Source organism: Abramis brama, assembly GCF_963993115.1.
Source record: "Abramis brama genome assembly, chromosome: 17".
Taxonomy (NCBI): domain Eukaryota; kingdom Metazoa; phylum Chordata; class Actinopteri; order Cypriniformes; family Leuciscidae; genus Abramis; species Abramis brama.
The window spans coordinates 22,236,946-22,253,267 of record NC_139979.1 but is presented as its reverse complement, the minus strand read 5'-3'; the positions used below and the strand labels follow the sequence as shown (position 1 = coordinate 22,253,267).

The following is a 16,322-nucleotide window of genomic DNA, read 5'->3' as shown; positions in this document are numbered from 1 at the left end:
CAGGGTGCAGTTCTTAGATGATACTGATCCATTTAATAGCACAAATTTTCCGGAGCCGACCAGACCCCCACATTTCACATTCAGAGAGGATATTCCGCTCATCAATCAGATCGCTGGAGTTCACAGACTTCTGAAAGCACCACACAAGGTATGACACCCCTAAAGCAAACATCGTTTTATTCATTCTATTTACATGACTTTTTATTAGAGGTGTTTCTACCTATTTTTGATGCAGTGCACTAATGTTATTGCAGTAATTCTGCAGGGCATCATGCAGTTATATGGCAAGCCTATATAACATTTATTCCCCAAAACTTAGAACTAGCAGCTTCTATATTTATGCTACTAGTTCTTTCTTTAATTAATAGAAAATACTTTAATAGTGACTATTATGTTAATTGTTCATTAGATAGCCTACTAGTACTTATTCATTCTTTACATGCAACTATATATTAGTATCTATTTATTAGACAATACATATACCAATTAGTATTGTAGTAAACTGGTATATTGCAATTATTAAGTGGCTATTCTGTGTATTAATTTGTAAACAACAATTGTAACTAGTTAGATAAGAAATGTTACTAGTAGCAATACAAGTGATCTAATAAACAGATACTAAGTTATTAGTGTTAATAAATAAGTACAAGTCTATTCAACAAGTACGGTACTTGGACTGCACACTAGTAACAGTAATACAATGCTAGTACTTAGTGAATAGTTAGTAAAACTGGTATTTGAAGTCTGAATTGAATAGTTGATATTTAAACCACAGATTAAAATAACAAATTGTTATCAAAACTAAAGGACAGTTACATGTCACTACTGTAATAGTGACGAGATGTTCTAATGACTAATTTAATCAGATACTAGTCACTGTTGGGTTAACTACACTGTAAAAAATTGAAACCTGCAATTGTTACTTTAAACAGCTCTTTTTTTGTTGGTATAAATTGATGTATTTTTGTTGATTCATTGATGCTAAATAATAATTTTGACTTGAATAAATATTAATTTAGTTAATTTATGTTTCCATGTTTTTGTTTTTTTTCAGTGTAATTAAAAATATGTAGTAGTAATATAAAATAGATACTAGTTAGAGTCAAATATTTAATGTTAAAATGACTTGCCATATTATTTGTGCTGTGCCAAGGCACTGTTTGGGAGAAGTGATATGATGTCAGGATACTTCAGTGCGTCTTGGTCCGCACTGCACCAAGGTGGTGTCCTGTGCACCCAGGGGGTTGTTTGTTATTATCAGTGCTTCTAAAGCACATCGTTTCATGCTGGAATAGTTAGTTATGCTGTTCTATTTAGATACATTCAATAACAAAACTATTATAGCTGGCTGCATTGTTTATTTGCAATCATGAGTAATCAGTTTGCTGATGTCATTATAGGAACGACAGGTAGCTGGTGTTGATATCGTGGATATTCACATTCTGTCTCTTCTCACAGCCTGTAATAAACCTCACCTCTAAATTACCCAGCTCTCCTTCATTACACGCATGACCCAAAACAATCAAGGTTCTTCTCCAACTGTATAAGATATAATTGTTGTCTTAAACTTGGTTCATTTCCACCACATAAACAGTGTTATCCCTTAAGCAGGTTTTAGGAGTGCTGTTATTGTGGTCTTAGAGGAATGCACAGCAGCTGAGGGCCATACTTGGGTGCACTGAATGCTTGATCATGCCATGTCCATATACTCTGGAATCTTCAGCTGTCATTGGCACTGTCAGATAAAAAGGGTCCTCCGAGGGGCCGAACCTTCCTGTTCGGTGTAGCTTGTTCTATTGTTGTTTGTATAGGAACATTACTGTTCTCTTGTGTATTCCGAGTTAGACTGTAGTTTCCAAAAAGGTGAATGTCAACTCTGTGTTGCCATTTGTTGGCTTGCGAACATTCACCAGATACAAGTTAATGTGACTCACCCACTACCAGTCATCAGTGGAACATTTAGAGCATCTAGGCTGCTTCATTATGAGTGGACCATTTCTGTGATTGTGAAGTACTAACCTTTCTAAAACAAACATGCCTGGAAGTATTTCTGCGACTCACACTCAATCCCCATCATTAAGACGGTCCCTTAAGCCACTTGGTTAAATGGTGAAACATTTTCAACAGATGGATAAACAAGTCCAGATGCTCATTAGTTATTTGACTTTTGTTTTACAATTAGAATTTTGTTCTGTTTCATACTTTCTGATGACCCTAATTACTGTACCTAATGTCTTCTTAGACATATTTCCTGTGAAACATGTCTTTAACTGTTGACATTGTAGTCCAAAAATTTTATTATTTGATTATTCTATTAAGGGATGAATACTCAACAGAATATCTTGTTATAGCCTAGTATGTTAAAATTCAAATACACTCTTAAAAATAAAAGTTATGGTTCCATGAAGAATCTTTAACATCCATGGAACCTTTCCATTGCACAGAAAGTTCTTAGTAAAAAAAGGTTCTTTAGATTATTGATATGTTCTTCACACTAAGAAAAGATGGTTGGTTATTTTAAGAACTGTTTACTGAAAGCTTCTGGGGAACCCAAAATGGTTCTTTTAAGGCATCACTGTGAAACCCCCCCGGTGTTTTCCCAATGTCCCAGAGAGAAAGGTTCTTCCACATTTACCGAAATAACATTGTTCGGCACATTTTCACGGGCAAAATCTAGTAATTTCAATAGGAATCCACACGATCCAGAACTTTGCGAATGAGGGAAAGATTTCTCCAGGCAGATTTTGCAACATGTTCCAGTTGGTCATGTGGATTTGCTGTGGTGACCTAACAGAAAGTTCCTTGATTTTGAAATTGACCTGTGCTTGATATTGTGCTTCACCACATTGGTGGTGGTTGAGGAGATCCCCCTTCTATGTAAAGCGCTTTGAGCGCAGAGAAAACCGCTATATAAATGTAATGTATTATTATTATTAATATTATTATATATCGCTACACTCTTAACTATTGGATTTTGCCCTCATGTGACCATGACTTCTTGTCTTGACCACATATGTGTGCAATTCAGACACTGACCATATTGTATTTTACAATGTCCATTATTAGGTCTCGCTCTCCAAATAAATAAATAATGTAATTATCAGTTTGAACATGATGTGTTCATGTTGATAAAGATTTAGCAATCATATTTTCATAATTTGTGTCAGAAGGACAGATCTAAACATGCATAATTAAAATTGGAGTTCATACCTGTATTTTGAAACAAAACATGCCCAATCGTGTAAGATCCGGTTCACTTCTGAAGGCACCAGATCTGAAGGATTCTTTTTCCAGTAAATGGCATCCATTGGAACTTTGAATGTAAAAGTGAGCACCATTTTTTCAGTGCCCAGTGCTGTGTAGTCTACTGTTATGTTGGTTTCAGGTGTTTGCCATATATTTCATATATGTAGGCTATGACATGGCTGTTGGGGATGCCAGTCCACAATGCACTAATATAACAAGAATCTAAGACAGCAACAGTATTGTAATTAAAATGCAAACTCTGGTCCAAATTTTTCCAAAGTAAGATCAATGTAGTTATGATTCATACATGTATATCTGGGTGTTTCCTTTATTATTATTTCTAAGTTGCTTCTATCCAGCAAAGGATGAATCCTAAGGGGATTTCTCTGGTGCATCAGAAGGTCCCAGGCCAGCAAATTTTTCAACTTCCCTCCACTTAGGTTTGCTGCGATAGTCTGTGTTACCGGTTTTACACTATGTTCAGCCGCACACCGATTACATCACTTGCTCACCGCAGCATTTAGTAATTTATCACGTGACAAAAGTGAGGCCAGCTGACTGACGAGACGATGGCGGAAGATTTGGTTTCAAAGCGAAATGTAAAAGTGCCTATTTGGCAATATTTTGGATTTAAACCCAGTGCTAATAGGGAACCTCCACATCCCTACCCTCCACACAATTTTCACTTTAAAAGTGTTGGCAGCTTAACATGAGATATGATTTAAACTCTTATTGAAGAAACAGTTTGTTTTCCCAGATTTACTACAATTAAGCAGTCAGTATAAGGAACCACAGAGATCAAATAAAGCATCAGTGAAGTAGAGCCAGTGAGACAGAGAGAGTCAGAGACAGAGAGAGTCAGAGAGAGAGAGAGAGAGAGAGAGAGAGAGGAGGGGGGGGGGAGGGGGAGGGAGATGTGATGTGCTGGCCTGCTATTTAACATCAGCCCGCAAATGAGCCAGTTGGATTCGTTCAGTTGAACACAGTCCATCTTTGTCTTGATTGTTATTTTTATTTACAGCAAAGAGTAACAGAGTGACATGTTTTGTTACGTGTCCAGGGTGTCATACAAGGCTGTCGTAACGTATGTTGTTAATAAAAATGTGCATTGGTAGAGTGTTTTAGTTATCAAACAATTCCATGAAGAATTTAGAACTTGGTTATAAAATGCCTGGCAATATATTTGTCTTCATACTTGAATAAAATGAAGACTAATTATAATATTTATATGTAAGATATACAGACATGTTTTTAGCAGCATTATAAATTGTTTATCCAGGATGCAGTGATAAACATGTACCATATGGTGTGACATTGTTGTTGATTTTGAATAGTTGGAGTCACTTTGTGGTGTAGATTTCTTTTTTTTTTGCCCCCAAGGTATGTGCAGTGCAAAACAGGCGAAATGTTGTGTTAGTGTGCCAACCAAATTATAGTGATATGGTTTGTGATTCCTTCTGAGCTTAATGGATATAATGTATTTTCAGATGTTTAGTTATCTTGTTTCCAGATTGATTAGTCCTTTTAGGACGTACTCCATTTGTACTCCAACTGATAAAGTAATATAGAGCACATTCTTGCACTTATTGCGAACAATTTATCACTGCACATTATTCCAAAAGGAACTTGTTTTTCATCTGAAACGACTTTGACTTTTTGCTGATGTCACTTAGGCTGGGCGGGCTATTGGATAATGTTAACCAACAGCTTAATACAGCTACTAAGGCATTATTTTGGTGTTTAAAGCCTACATTTCATGATCAAATCAATTCTTGACTGATAAAATCATTTTTTTTTTCTCATTGAATATCCTATTTTACTCTGAAATATGAAAATTCTCTTTGCTTTTAAGATCATAATTTAAGGTACTTTTAAAAGCCAGATTATTTAAACAGTAAATAGACTTTTCTCACTTTCTGTTTTATCTCTCTCACATACACACGCACAGACATACACTTGCACACGCACATCTCTCACTACGCTTGATGGATCCGCGCGGGTCTTCACTGAGTTACTTTTTTTTCGGGAAGCCTTTTCTGTCTGCGCATGAATTTTGCCGAAATTACAGAGTCTGGTAATGAGAAGTTATGCTAAATGCTGTAAAATATAGGCTAGCCCTTCACATCTGCGGCTGAACTCTGGATTAGCCTTACACATTGTTATGCAGAGTTGAGGTTTTTGCAGGCCAGCGACTTTTCCTCTGTATTTTTTCGGCGGAGTCTGCAAAAAAAAAAGCTCCACGTTTCTCGTTGTCTTCGCACGCCTCTGAAACACGAATGATTGCTGTTGTGGTCCACATACGTGTGACAAACCCTTCTTAACATGTTTGCTAATTTGCCGCTGCGTATTTAGAAGGCAGCCACAGACACTGTTATAATTTTAAAATGGAAACAAACACAAAAATACTTATTGCTAACACACATCAAGTGGCCGAAGCATGTCAACGAGTGATTCATTTAGCCGCTGCACATTGTTATTTCATTTAATTATGCCTTTGATGTAGAACCAGACTTTCTGGAACACGCAGGCCGCTGTCGGTTTCACAGTTCACAGATTTAATAAAAGCAGCTTGGTTAATATGCTACATTGCAGTTAGGAGGATGTTGTTTTATATTTTATTCGCCATGACCTGAGGAGTTCAGTCAGGGTGACTGCAGCGACTGAAAAAGTCTGAATGAGAAAAGTTTATTCCCTTCCTACACTGGCTAAAACTGAGCTCGGAGATGAAATTGAGGATGAAATTCTGTGTGTGGATTTGGAAAGCGATGCTAGTTCCCAGTGAACTCTTATTTTTAGGACATCCCCAGATCTGTACTCGCTTGCCAGTGCTGTATTCTGTGGTTGGAAGAGGAAGGCCAGGCCCGGCTTTCCGTCCTCATGACCACAGGGTCACAGGGTCAGTGGCTGGGTGGGGAACCGTCAGTTATACTGTTGTTAATCCAGGAGCTCTGCGCTCAGATTAGCTGCTCTCCCAGAACTGCAGCCTTTGCTCCTGCTTTAATCCTTTGCACTACTGTTTAATCTGGAGCTTGTTTGTTTAACCATACCTGTATATTTTGTATATTCATGTATCATTAGGGTGAGTTCAGTTAAATTGGGCCATTTTTGACAGTCACCTTAATGTAAAAAAATGACCCAGTTTTCCTGAATACATTCCAAGCGTGATTCACATGACGGAACAGTCGCTTGCTCAATTGGGTAAGCGTTATCTTTTTATAATTTTTTTTATTTATGGGTAACACTTTATAATAACTGCACGCTATTAATCATTAGCTAAGCATTAATAAACAGTTAATTCATCATTTATAAAGCATTAACAGACATTAATACGCAGTTTATAAATACAGCTATAAATGCTTTATTCTTGATTTATAAGCATATCTATAATGTGTTTAATAATTGTATTTTCATTCTTTATTAATGATCATTTTATCATTTACAAATTTACAAACCAGTTATTTAGGAGTTGTCAGTGGTTCATAAGATCACTTAGAAAGTTAATGATTAATAAACTATTTAAATGTACATTCATACATCTTAAATATGTCTATGTTCTGTACCACTGGGTTGTGTTTGTTTCCTTTTTCTGTTTAGAAGATAACCAAGCCTTTAAATCTCCTTTGTAAATGCTTTACAAGGCATAAATAGTCCTCACTTTAGATGAGCTCACAAAAATAGTTAACTGACCACTACTAAATGCTTTATAACTACCTGAATTAACCAGGAATTACAGTAGAAATACATGTTAATAAAGCATTGCATTTATAAACACACTAAGTAACTATTACTATATGTCTGAATAATATGTATGAATGTACATTTAAATAGTTTATTAATCATTTACTTACACGTTCGTGATCTTATGAACCACTGACAACTCCTAAATAACTGGTTTGTAAATAATGCAATACTTCATTTAGAAATAATAAATAATCATCAATAAAGTTTGAAAATACAATTATTAAACACTATTATACTAACATTATGCATTATAGATATATGCATTATACACTATGCATTATAGATATAGTTATTATAAAGTGTTACCCATTTGGGTGCATTTTATGTGTGTCAACTTGGTTAAGCTAGCTAAATTTGCAGATAAAAAAAAACAGAACAAAGTATGATATATATATATATATATATATATATATATATATATATATATATATATATATATATATAGCCTATATACACACACACACATATATATTAAACTTTTAAAAAATATTTTGTAAATAAAACGTAAATAGTATACATTTAAAAACAAAATGTAATAACATTTCTTAATCAAGTAAACATTTAAGCAAACATTAAAAAAACTTAACATTTGAAAAAAAATGTAGTATAGTAAATAATATTTATCTTCTAAATCAGATAGAAGATTATCTACTTTAGATAAAGTTTCAGTTACACATACATCACATACATCATACATCACATACATTAAAAATAAAAAAAGCTATGCAAAAATATTTTTTATAGAAATGATGAGATCCAACTGAAATGTGAATGCAAATAGTATCCATTTAACAATAGAAATATACTTTTATAAATATTAAATCAAATTAATAAAAGTTAAATACTTATTTTTTTCGGCCACTCACAGCTCTGTGACTAGGATTTTAGCTTTAACTGTGAATTTCGGTTATAAAAAAAAAACTAAAAACTAAATATTAATAACTTCCATCTTTTTTTTTTTTACTTGTGTTTTACTTGAATCGGTACATTATTTCTTATTGTCTTGTCATTAGACTGTGTGTTCCAGTCACAAGAGTTGTAAATGAGTGAAAATGAGTTTACAGATAGAGTCAGCGCCCTATTAAGGGGCTGATGTCATTTTGAAGAAAGGCTGGCGAATCTCACACCATCACTGTGAGCCTTATGAAACACTTGGCGAAGGGCGCAGAGAGAGTGAGATTATAGAGCTGACATGATGACGAAGACCATTGAAGGGTGACTGTTTCCCAAGAAACACCAGCACATTACGGTTAAAGCTGGCCCTCACCTTCTTACTGTCTGTTGACAGTAATGCAAAGAACCTGGCAGTCAGCTCAGCGGCAGAGAGGAATGCTGTTAGCTTTAGTCTGATTGATCCACGGTACAGCTGACATGAAAACGCATGGAACTCGAGCACGCTGGAGGCCGCATCCGTCTGATGGTTATCAGTGTCCCTGACTCGCTCCCGGCCGGGTGACTAATCTGAAGTACCTGCAATGGGTCTCTTGCAATGAAATATCTGGGTCAAACTGAGAAAGATGGAGCACATCTGGAGACCACGAAAAGGAGGAAAAAATGAACCAAAAATGTTTTTTTCCCCCTGCTCAATTACCCTGCCAAGTTCTTAGGAAGCAATCTACTTTCTGCCTCTTAAAGATGTAAATACATTACAACTCTCGAGCCAAGACAAGGGAGTTCTGGCTCGAGAACGAAGTGCAACACTTTAGTTTAAGGTTCTAACCTAAGGGTCTTATAACAACATAATGGGCTATATATAATGTTTGCCTGAGGATTTATATCCAGCGGTATCAGGCACTTTAATGTTTGCAATGTTTTAAAATGAAGAGTTTAGTCTTGGATCTAAATCGGAGTTATTTTAAGCTAACAGAGTCTGAAGTTATGAGATGATTCAGGATAAGTTCTTGTTACTTTAGGAAGAATAGAATGAGATAGTTTTCTCAGAAATGAAAATTAATTTACTCACCCTCTTGTTGTTCCAAACCAAAAGACAACATTTTGCAGAATGTTGAGATCCAGACAACATTGGACCCCATTGACTTTCATTGTTTGGACAAAAAACTCAGAGACTTAGTAAAATATCGAAAAAATCATAGGTTTGGAACGACTTAAGGATGAGTAAAAGATGACAGAATTTTCATTTTTGGATAAACTATCTCTCTACGTTCCTGGAATTCCTGGCCTCTTCTATAAAAGAACATCTAGAGGGATATTTTGAAGAATGTTGGTAACCAAACAGTTGATGGGCCCCATTAACTTCCATAGTTTTTCTTTTTCTTTTCCATATTATGGAAGTTAATGGGGCCCATCAACTGTTTGGTTATCAAAATTCTTCAAAATATCTTCTTTTGTGTTCAGCAGAAGAAAGAAATTAATTCAGGTTTGAAATAACTTGAGGGTGAGTAAATGATGACAATTTTTTTTATTTTTTGGATGAACTAACCCTTTAAGATAAGTGATAAACCTGTGATATCTCTTCTGTTAACTACTCTTCTGTTTTTTTTTTCTTCCCAACTTGCCTTGACAAACTTACCGTGGTTTTTCATACAGTTCTTAGAAATGTTCTTCACGTTCTTCAAGTTCTTCATCAACAATTTTAATTCAATAATTTGTCATGTGGTGTAACCTTCGAGAAAAAGAATTTGGTAATTTTTGAGGCTTGTTTTTTTCATTGTATAATATCAGGAGAGTTTTGTCATTTTCTACTTTATGCCCTCTTGCCCTGCTGTAAATGGCTTTAAAACTGGTAAATGGAACGAGAATGAGTGGAACGTCCATGTTTTTCTTTTCTTTTTTTTGTCATGATTACTTTCACATCTTATCACTCCCCACCTGTACCTCTACCAGACATGCCTCTACCAGGTCTATGTGCCCTAAATATAGTCTGACTTTGGATTGTGTGTCTGGATTTCCTGTGAGCTTCAGATCTAGGCTGTAATCTTGTGTAGCACTTTCTATCTTAAGGACATGTTAAATTAAACTCTCTCTATTTGTAACAGCCCTCATCCTTTTCCTTCTAGTCCCCTGTCCTATATCATGCCTCACTGAGCTTGTTGTCAGAAGAAAATTTGGGCTTCCTTTCATGGGTTTAGGAAATGTAGACCCTTGAGGTAGAAAGATGAGGCAGTGTAGTTATCGTTGCCATGGTTGACCACATGTTGTGTGTCTTTTCTCCAACATGACATGATATTTGGGCACCACCAGCTCTCTGAAATGAATAGAGTGGCCATGGGATCAAAGCTTTTCAACCCTTAATGCCTTTACCAGTTACAGTAGCATCCTCACTCGTTCTGTCTCTGTTCCGTTCACTCTTTTCTCCACTTTTAATTAAATTACTGTAATTTGTGGCTGGGAATTTAATGACAGAGCCTGTTAATGGATAATCTGAAAACCAATCAAGGTTAGGACACATAAGGTAATGTTTTGTTTACAACTTAGGAAAATAGTCTTTTACAGTGTATCCCATGTTCACAAATTGGTCATGATGGTCCAACCGGGGCTGTTGTCAAGAAGGGACAACCTGGAACAGGACAGATTTTGTCCCTGGTTTTATTAATTTTACTGACAAATCTGCGTCCAGAAATTGACTAGACAGTAAGCAATCATGTCTATTTTCCCATATGTATATTTATAGTTTTGATACTTTTAGCAGCATATTGTAATTGGTGTGAATTGGCCATTAGACAGTTTGCATGATAAAGCATTTTTGGAAAACTAGTGCCCTTAAATTTCTAAAAAAAAAAAAAGCACTGTCTCTAAAGCCATACGCATTAAGATTAAGACCATTTTGGTGATTGCATCACATCGTCTGGTGTTTTTTGAGCTTCCCGCCATGAGTGTTGTCAGGTTAAAAACGCACCTTGAACACTATGTTCCATTTTGTTTTGCTTCGCCAAGAACACATCTTATGTAAACGCCTCTAAGAAACACGTCCGATCAGGTTCAGTTTAACCTGAAATTAGCCTTATTATACAGAGCTTTCTTAAGACAATTAGTGGACAAGCCATTTAGACAACGCAATAAACAGTCAGTTAAAAAATATGGACACATCCCTAATAGTCACATGGGAAGGAAAGCGTAATGTTCAACATTGGTCAAAATCTTTTTAAAACTGCAATGGGAAAAAATTGGCCAGACATCATGTAAAAACTTTGTAATTCATGTAAAAACAATTTTTTTTAAATTTATTTTTTATTATATTATTTTTTTTTACTTAGATTTTTAATTTTTTAAATCTGATTTAAATCAGATTTTTTATGGTTATACTATTTGATTCACAAGTCGGATGTTTTGAATATTGTGTATATCGAGTCCATCCTAGAACAACTGAAACATTTTTCAGCAAATCAGTTCGCAGCCATTGTCATCTTCGCTTCCCCCCTTTTGTATACAGACTTTCTCCTCCTTCGATAGTTAGCTATTTAAATCTGGTCAAATTCGCAAGCTCAGAATTCAAGAAAGCTCTGACAGTGTGAATGAACAAATCCTAATATACCAGAACAGTTACCGGAACAACTTTTCTGAAATCTCTGTGTAAAAGAGGCTTAAGGTTTCTAGCTGCCACACCTAATGGTGTTGACTGGTGTGTAATTCGCAGCACACATGCAGTCAAAGGTGTTGGGAGGTGGAGAAGAGCGGTAATCCTGTTACCGGGCCAATTGCAATCTGCTTGAAAGTCTGTCGGAAACAGAGAAACAGAGACAGAGGTTGCAGGTATAATATAAATGGGTCAATGATAAGATGCTAAATTTTTTATTTGTGCAGATTTATTAATTTATTCAAAAATACATTTAAAATACAATTCATGCATAGTCATTTGAATACACCTCCTCTATAATGAACTTGTTTTTAATTTTCGAATTAAAATACATTGTGATATTTTTTGGAAGGTAAAAATGTCACTGAACTCTACGGAAGCTTGTTTCCGCTAGGGTTGGGCCGATAGACGATGCCATCGTCCATTGCGATGGCTGACAGACAAAATCGAAATTGCTGATGAGATGTAGAGGAAAATATCTAGTGGAAAATGAGAATGTTACGTTATGTTACGCAATTGCGTGTTATAAAGTCAGGTTTACAAATGACTTTATAACATGCAATTGCGTTAGTTTATATCTCACAATTCTGACTTTATAACAGACAATTGCAACTTTATATTATGCAATTCTGACTTTATATCTCCCAATTGCGTGTTATAAAGTCAGAATTGCAAGATATAAACATGCAATTCTGAGAAAAAAAGTCAGAATTGTGAGTTTATTTCTCGCAATCGCGAGTTTATATCTTACAATTCTGACTTAACAACATGCTATTGTGACTTTATATCACGCAATTCTGACTTTACAACACACATTTGCAACTTTAAATCACGCAATTCTGACTTTACAACACAAAATTGCGACTTTATATCACGCAATTCTGATTTTAACTCACAATTGCGACTTTATATCACGCAATTGTGAGAATAAAAGTCAAAATTGGGAGATAAAAGGTCGCAATTACCTTTTTTATTTTTTATTCTTTGGCGGAAACAAGCTTCCATAGAACTCTATTGGTCATACTGAAGAAGAAATTCTTGAAAAGAAAACATTATATTTGAAAAAAAATAAACGTTGTCTGCAAAGTCATGTGGTGCAACCAACATGCAGAAAAAACAGGAAATGACCCTCATGACTTCAAGTCAAGCTCAGCAAGTCTCCAAAATAGTCATATCTTTTGACTTTTAAATGACAAGGCAATGTCATGTGGTGCGACTCCAATAAGTAATGATATTAATGCATGGTCACACTTTAGATTAGGGTCCAATTCTTGCTATTAACTAACTATTAACTATGACTTTTGCCTCAAAAATCTCCTAATTACTGCTTATTAATAGTTTGCAAGGTAGTTGTTAAGTTTAGGTATTGGGTAGGATTAAGGGATGTAGAATATGATCATGCAGAATAAGGAATATATAATATGTGCTTTATAAGTACAAATAAACAGCCAATATCCTATTAATATGCATGCTAATAAGCAACTAGTTAATACAAAGAACTGGACCCTAAACTAAAGTGTTACCTAATAAAATAAAAACTTAAAAATCTTTAAAAACCTTTTTTTACATTAATGATTTTATTCAATGTTTACACAACGCATGAGACATTAAACGTAAACTTTCTTGAAAATGGTATAAAAGTTTTTCAAAACCATATGAAAGTGTTATACGTTTTTCTAAACCATATAAAACCAATGTGAATACAAAGAGTATATTCTTAGAACTTGGCTATTTGTTTTTAATTCAACTTTGTGTTTTCTTTATCGTAGATAGTCTATTTTGTCATTGGCCCAAATTGTATCCCATACCCCACATTTAGGCTCTTGCACATTTATGGTAATTTTAGCTAAATCAGTTGTCCACAGTCCAAGCATGTGTTTTCATATAGTGATGCAAATCAAAACTAGTATGATTCCAAAGATCTTACATGTGGGGACAGAGACTTTCAACAAAGACCCCTTTGGTATTATAGACGTGCTGGCAAAAGTAAACTCCACTTGGTGCCAATGCATGAAGGATATTCTTACCTCTCCCTGGGGCTGGAAGTGGCTCAGTAAGCCAGACTGGGGCTTAAAGGCCTGATCTGGGGCTGGGGGGAGTCAACTGGGAACAGTGCGTGTAATTAGCATGTTTAGAGTCGCGGGTGACCCGGGCTCACACGTTGATTGACAGTTCACGCTGCTGCCCAGCAACAGCCCCCTGGGAGGTTTCAAATCCCATCGCTGGGCTGTAATTGAGTGTCAACAAACAGACAGGCCTCCAACGGAGCAGATCTCTGAACACTGCTGCATATCTCCAAATGGTGTGGATGGGCTTCTCACAGCACTTCTATAAATCAGCTGGCCTGAATGCCTTGAAATAAGAGTGTGCTATAGTTATGACAAGTTCTTTGGATTCCTCAGTTTAGATGTTAAAATGAATGTGACACGTTTTGAAATAACGTTCTGACAAAACGTGCCCATTAATAAAGGTAGATTAGAAACATGACAGCATAATGACTTTAAGCTTTAATGGCACCTAGTGTTTAACAGTATCTGTGTCAAAGAGTTGATATTGAGTTGAAATATGAATCATGACTGCTTGAATGTGGTTAGTCACAGTTTATGAATCTGTGTGATGTTATGAATAATAATTCTGGTGCATTCCTGTGATGCACATAGCTGACATGTCATGGTTTAGCATTATATCAGCCTGATGTCATGCATATCAAATGCATCAATATTACTGATTGTTTACTTAAATATGTATTTATGATTGCACTTGGGTGTAATGTTGTTTCCTCATAGTTATATATTTTATGAACTTTGATACTTGTTGCATATGAATATTTCTTTTTAAACTGTCTTTTTCATTTTGTTTCTCTCTCAGCTCGATGACTGTGCTTTACAGTTATCTCATAATGGCAGTTATCTGGACCTGGAATCCACCTTGGCCGAGCAGAGAGATGAACTTGAAGGCTTTCAGGAGGATGGAGGGTAAGCATGCAACAACGAAAAAAGAAACGTTTTTTTGTCATTATTTACAAATCTGTATGACTTTCCTCTGTGGAACAAAAAAATTATATTTTCTTCAGTTTTAAAAAAAAACATATGTAACCAACATGAATACAAAGAGTACATTTCTAAAATTTGGCATATGTGTTTTAAATTCTAAAATTTTTAAATAGTATTTTGTGTTTTCTTTATCCTAGGAACTCTGTTTTGTCATTGAACCAAATATGTTTGGCCCAAATTTGATCCCATACCCCACATTTAGGCTTGACACTTAGGAATATAATTAAATAGACTTGTCAGTTAACAATGGCTTAAATTTCAGCCTGTGGTGTTTTGATGTAATTTTGGAGCTTAAGGGCTGCATTAAGTTTCTTGCTTTATTTTCCATGGGAAAAATAACAGCATACTGGTATGGAATGACATGAGGGTGAATAAATAATTACAGATTTTTTATTTTTGGCTAAGTATTCCTTTAAATATTTACCCCGTGTTCTGATTTCCGAATTGTCAAAAACAAGCTACTCACACTTAAAGCATTTGTGTGTTTTCATATATGAGTTTAATATTAGACATCAAATAAATGTTAGCTGTATACTGACAATCACTTTGTTAGTCTGAATCTCTGAATCACTTCTAATACTGAAGTGTCTGATGATGATCCATGATCCTGTTTTCTTTTTTGCTGTCTTATACAGTTTAAGTGTATTGTATTAGGAGTAGTCCAGATTTCAATGATATTGTTCATCAGTTTGAGCAATAATGTCTCCTGGTGTCCCTTTATTTACCTTGAGAGAGTTTTTGGATGGAGTTATTCACAACCAATGGATGGAGTTATTCACATCCCCTTAATTTTTTGTATTATTGTCTTTTAATAGGTTATTTCACATTTTGTTAAATTGGAGACAACTATAAGCACAATCTAGTCATGTGCATTCCATAAAACATTCTGTCTAAAGCTATCAGAAAGACCTTAAAATCTCACAGCACGTGTTCTTTTGTCTTGAGCACATACCACAGTCGTTCTGTGACAGGCCTTTATTCAGCGAGCCCTCAAAATACCTGACTGGTTGGCAAGGGCACAGATGATGTCAGCCTCCGGTTTTAAGAAAGCTGGCAAGATTCAGAGTTAATTGTCTTGGGTTGAGCAAAGTCCAAGAGTAGATGCTTCTTTTGAAATTAATCATGGTTTAAAGACTATTTATCCCCTAGAATCTTTTTAGCTTGCAGTTTTAAATCCATGGCATTAGTATGGAAGCCTGTTTCCACCACTTTATTTCTTGTATTTGTGACATGGTATCACACAATGTTACTTTTATATCTCACAAGCCACTATTTCTCATAATTGCAACTTTATCTCTCACAATGTGACTTTACGTATATTTTAAAACTGCGACTGTTTCTCATAACTATGACTTTATCACTCACAATGTGGATTTATATCTCATAATTGTGGATTTTTCCACATAATTATGACTATATCTCACAATGCTAGTTTTATATCTCATAATTCAGCTTATATCTCACAATTGTTATTTGAATCGCTTAATGTCAGTTTTTGTATCTCACAATTAATTTGCAACTTTATCTCTTGCATTGTGGCTTTGTGCGTCACAGTTGTGACTGTCTTGTAATTGTGACTATATCTCGCAATGCTAGTTTTATTTCTCACAATTGACTTTACTTATCATAATAGCAATTTTATATAACACAATGTGATTATCTCACTTTATAACTTGCAGTGTGACTTTATTTCTTTCTTGTAATTTTGACTTTTTTAACTTTATCCCACCATTACCATTTTATTTTTT

At 35.1% G+C, this 16,322-nt stretch overlaps 1 protein-coding gene across 1 annotated transcript in view; it reads left to right on the top strand.

Moving 5' to 3' along the window:
• The window catches only part of fhod3b (formin homology 2 domain containing 3b), a 196,649-nt gene that overhangs the window by 180 nt on the left and 180,147 nt on the right, over positions 1–16,322 (top strand). Inside the window, exons 1-2 of the mRNA XM_084088335.1 lie at positions 1–148; positions 14,390–14,496. The exon at positions 1–148 is cut by the window's left edge and continues 180 nt beyond it. Of these exons, the coding sequence (XP_083944461.1) occupies positions 1–148; positions 14,390–14,496 (255 nt within the window). The remainder of the gene's footprint in view (positions 149–14,389; positions 14,497–16,322) is intronic.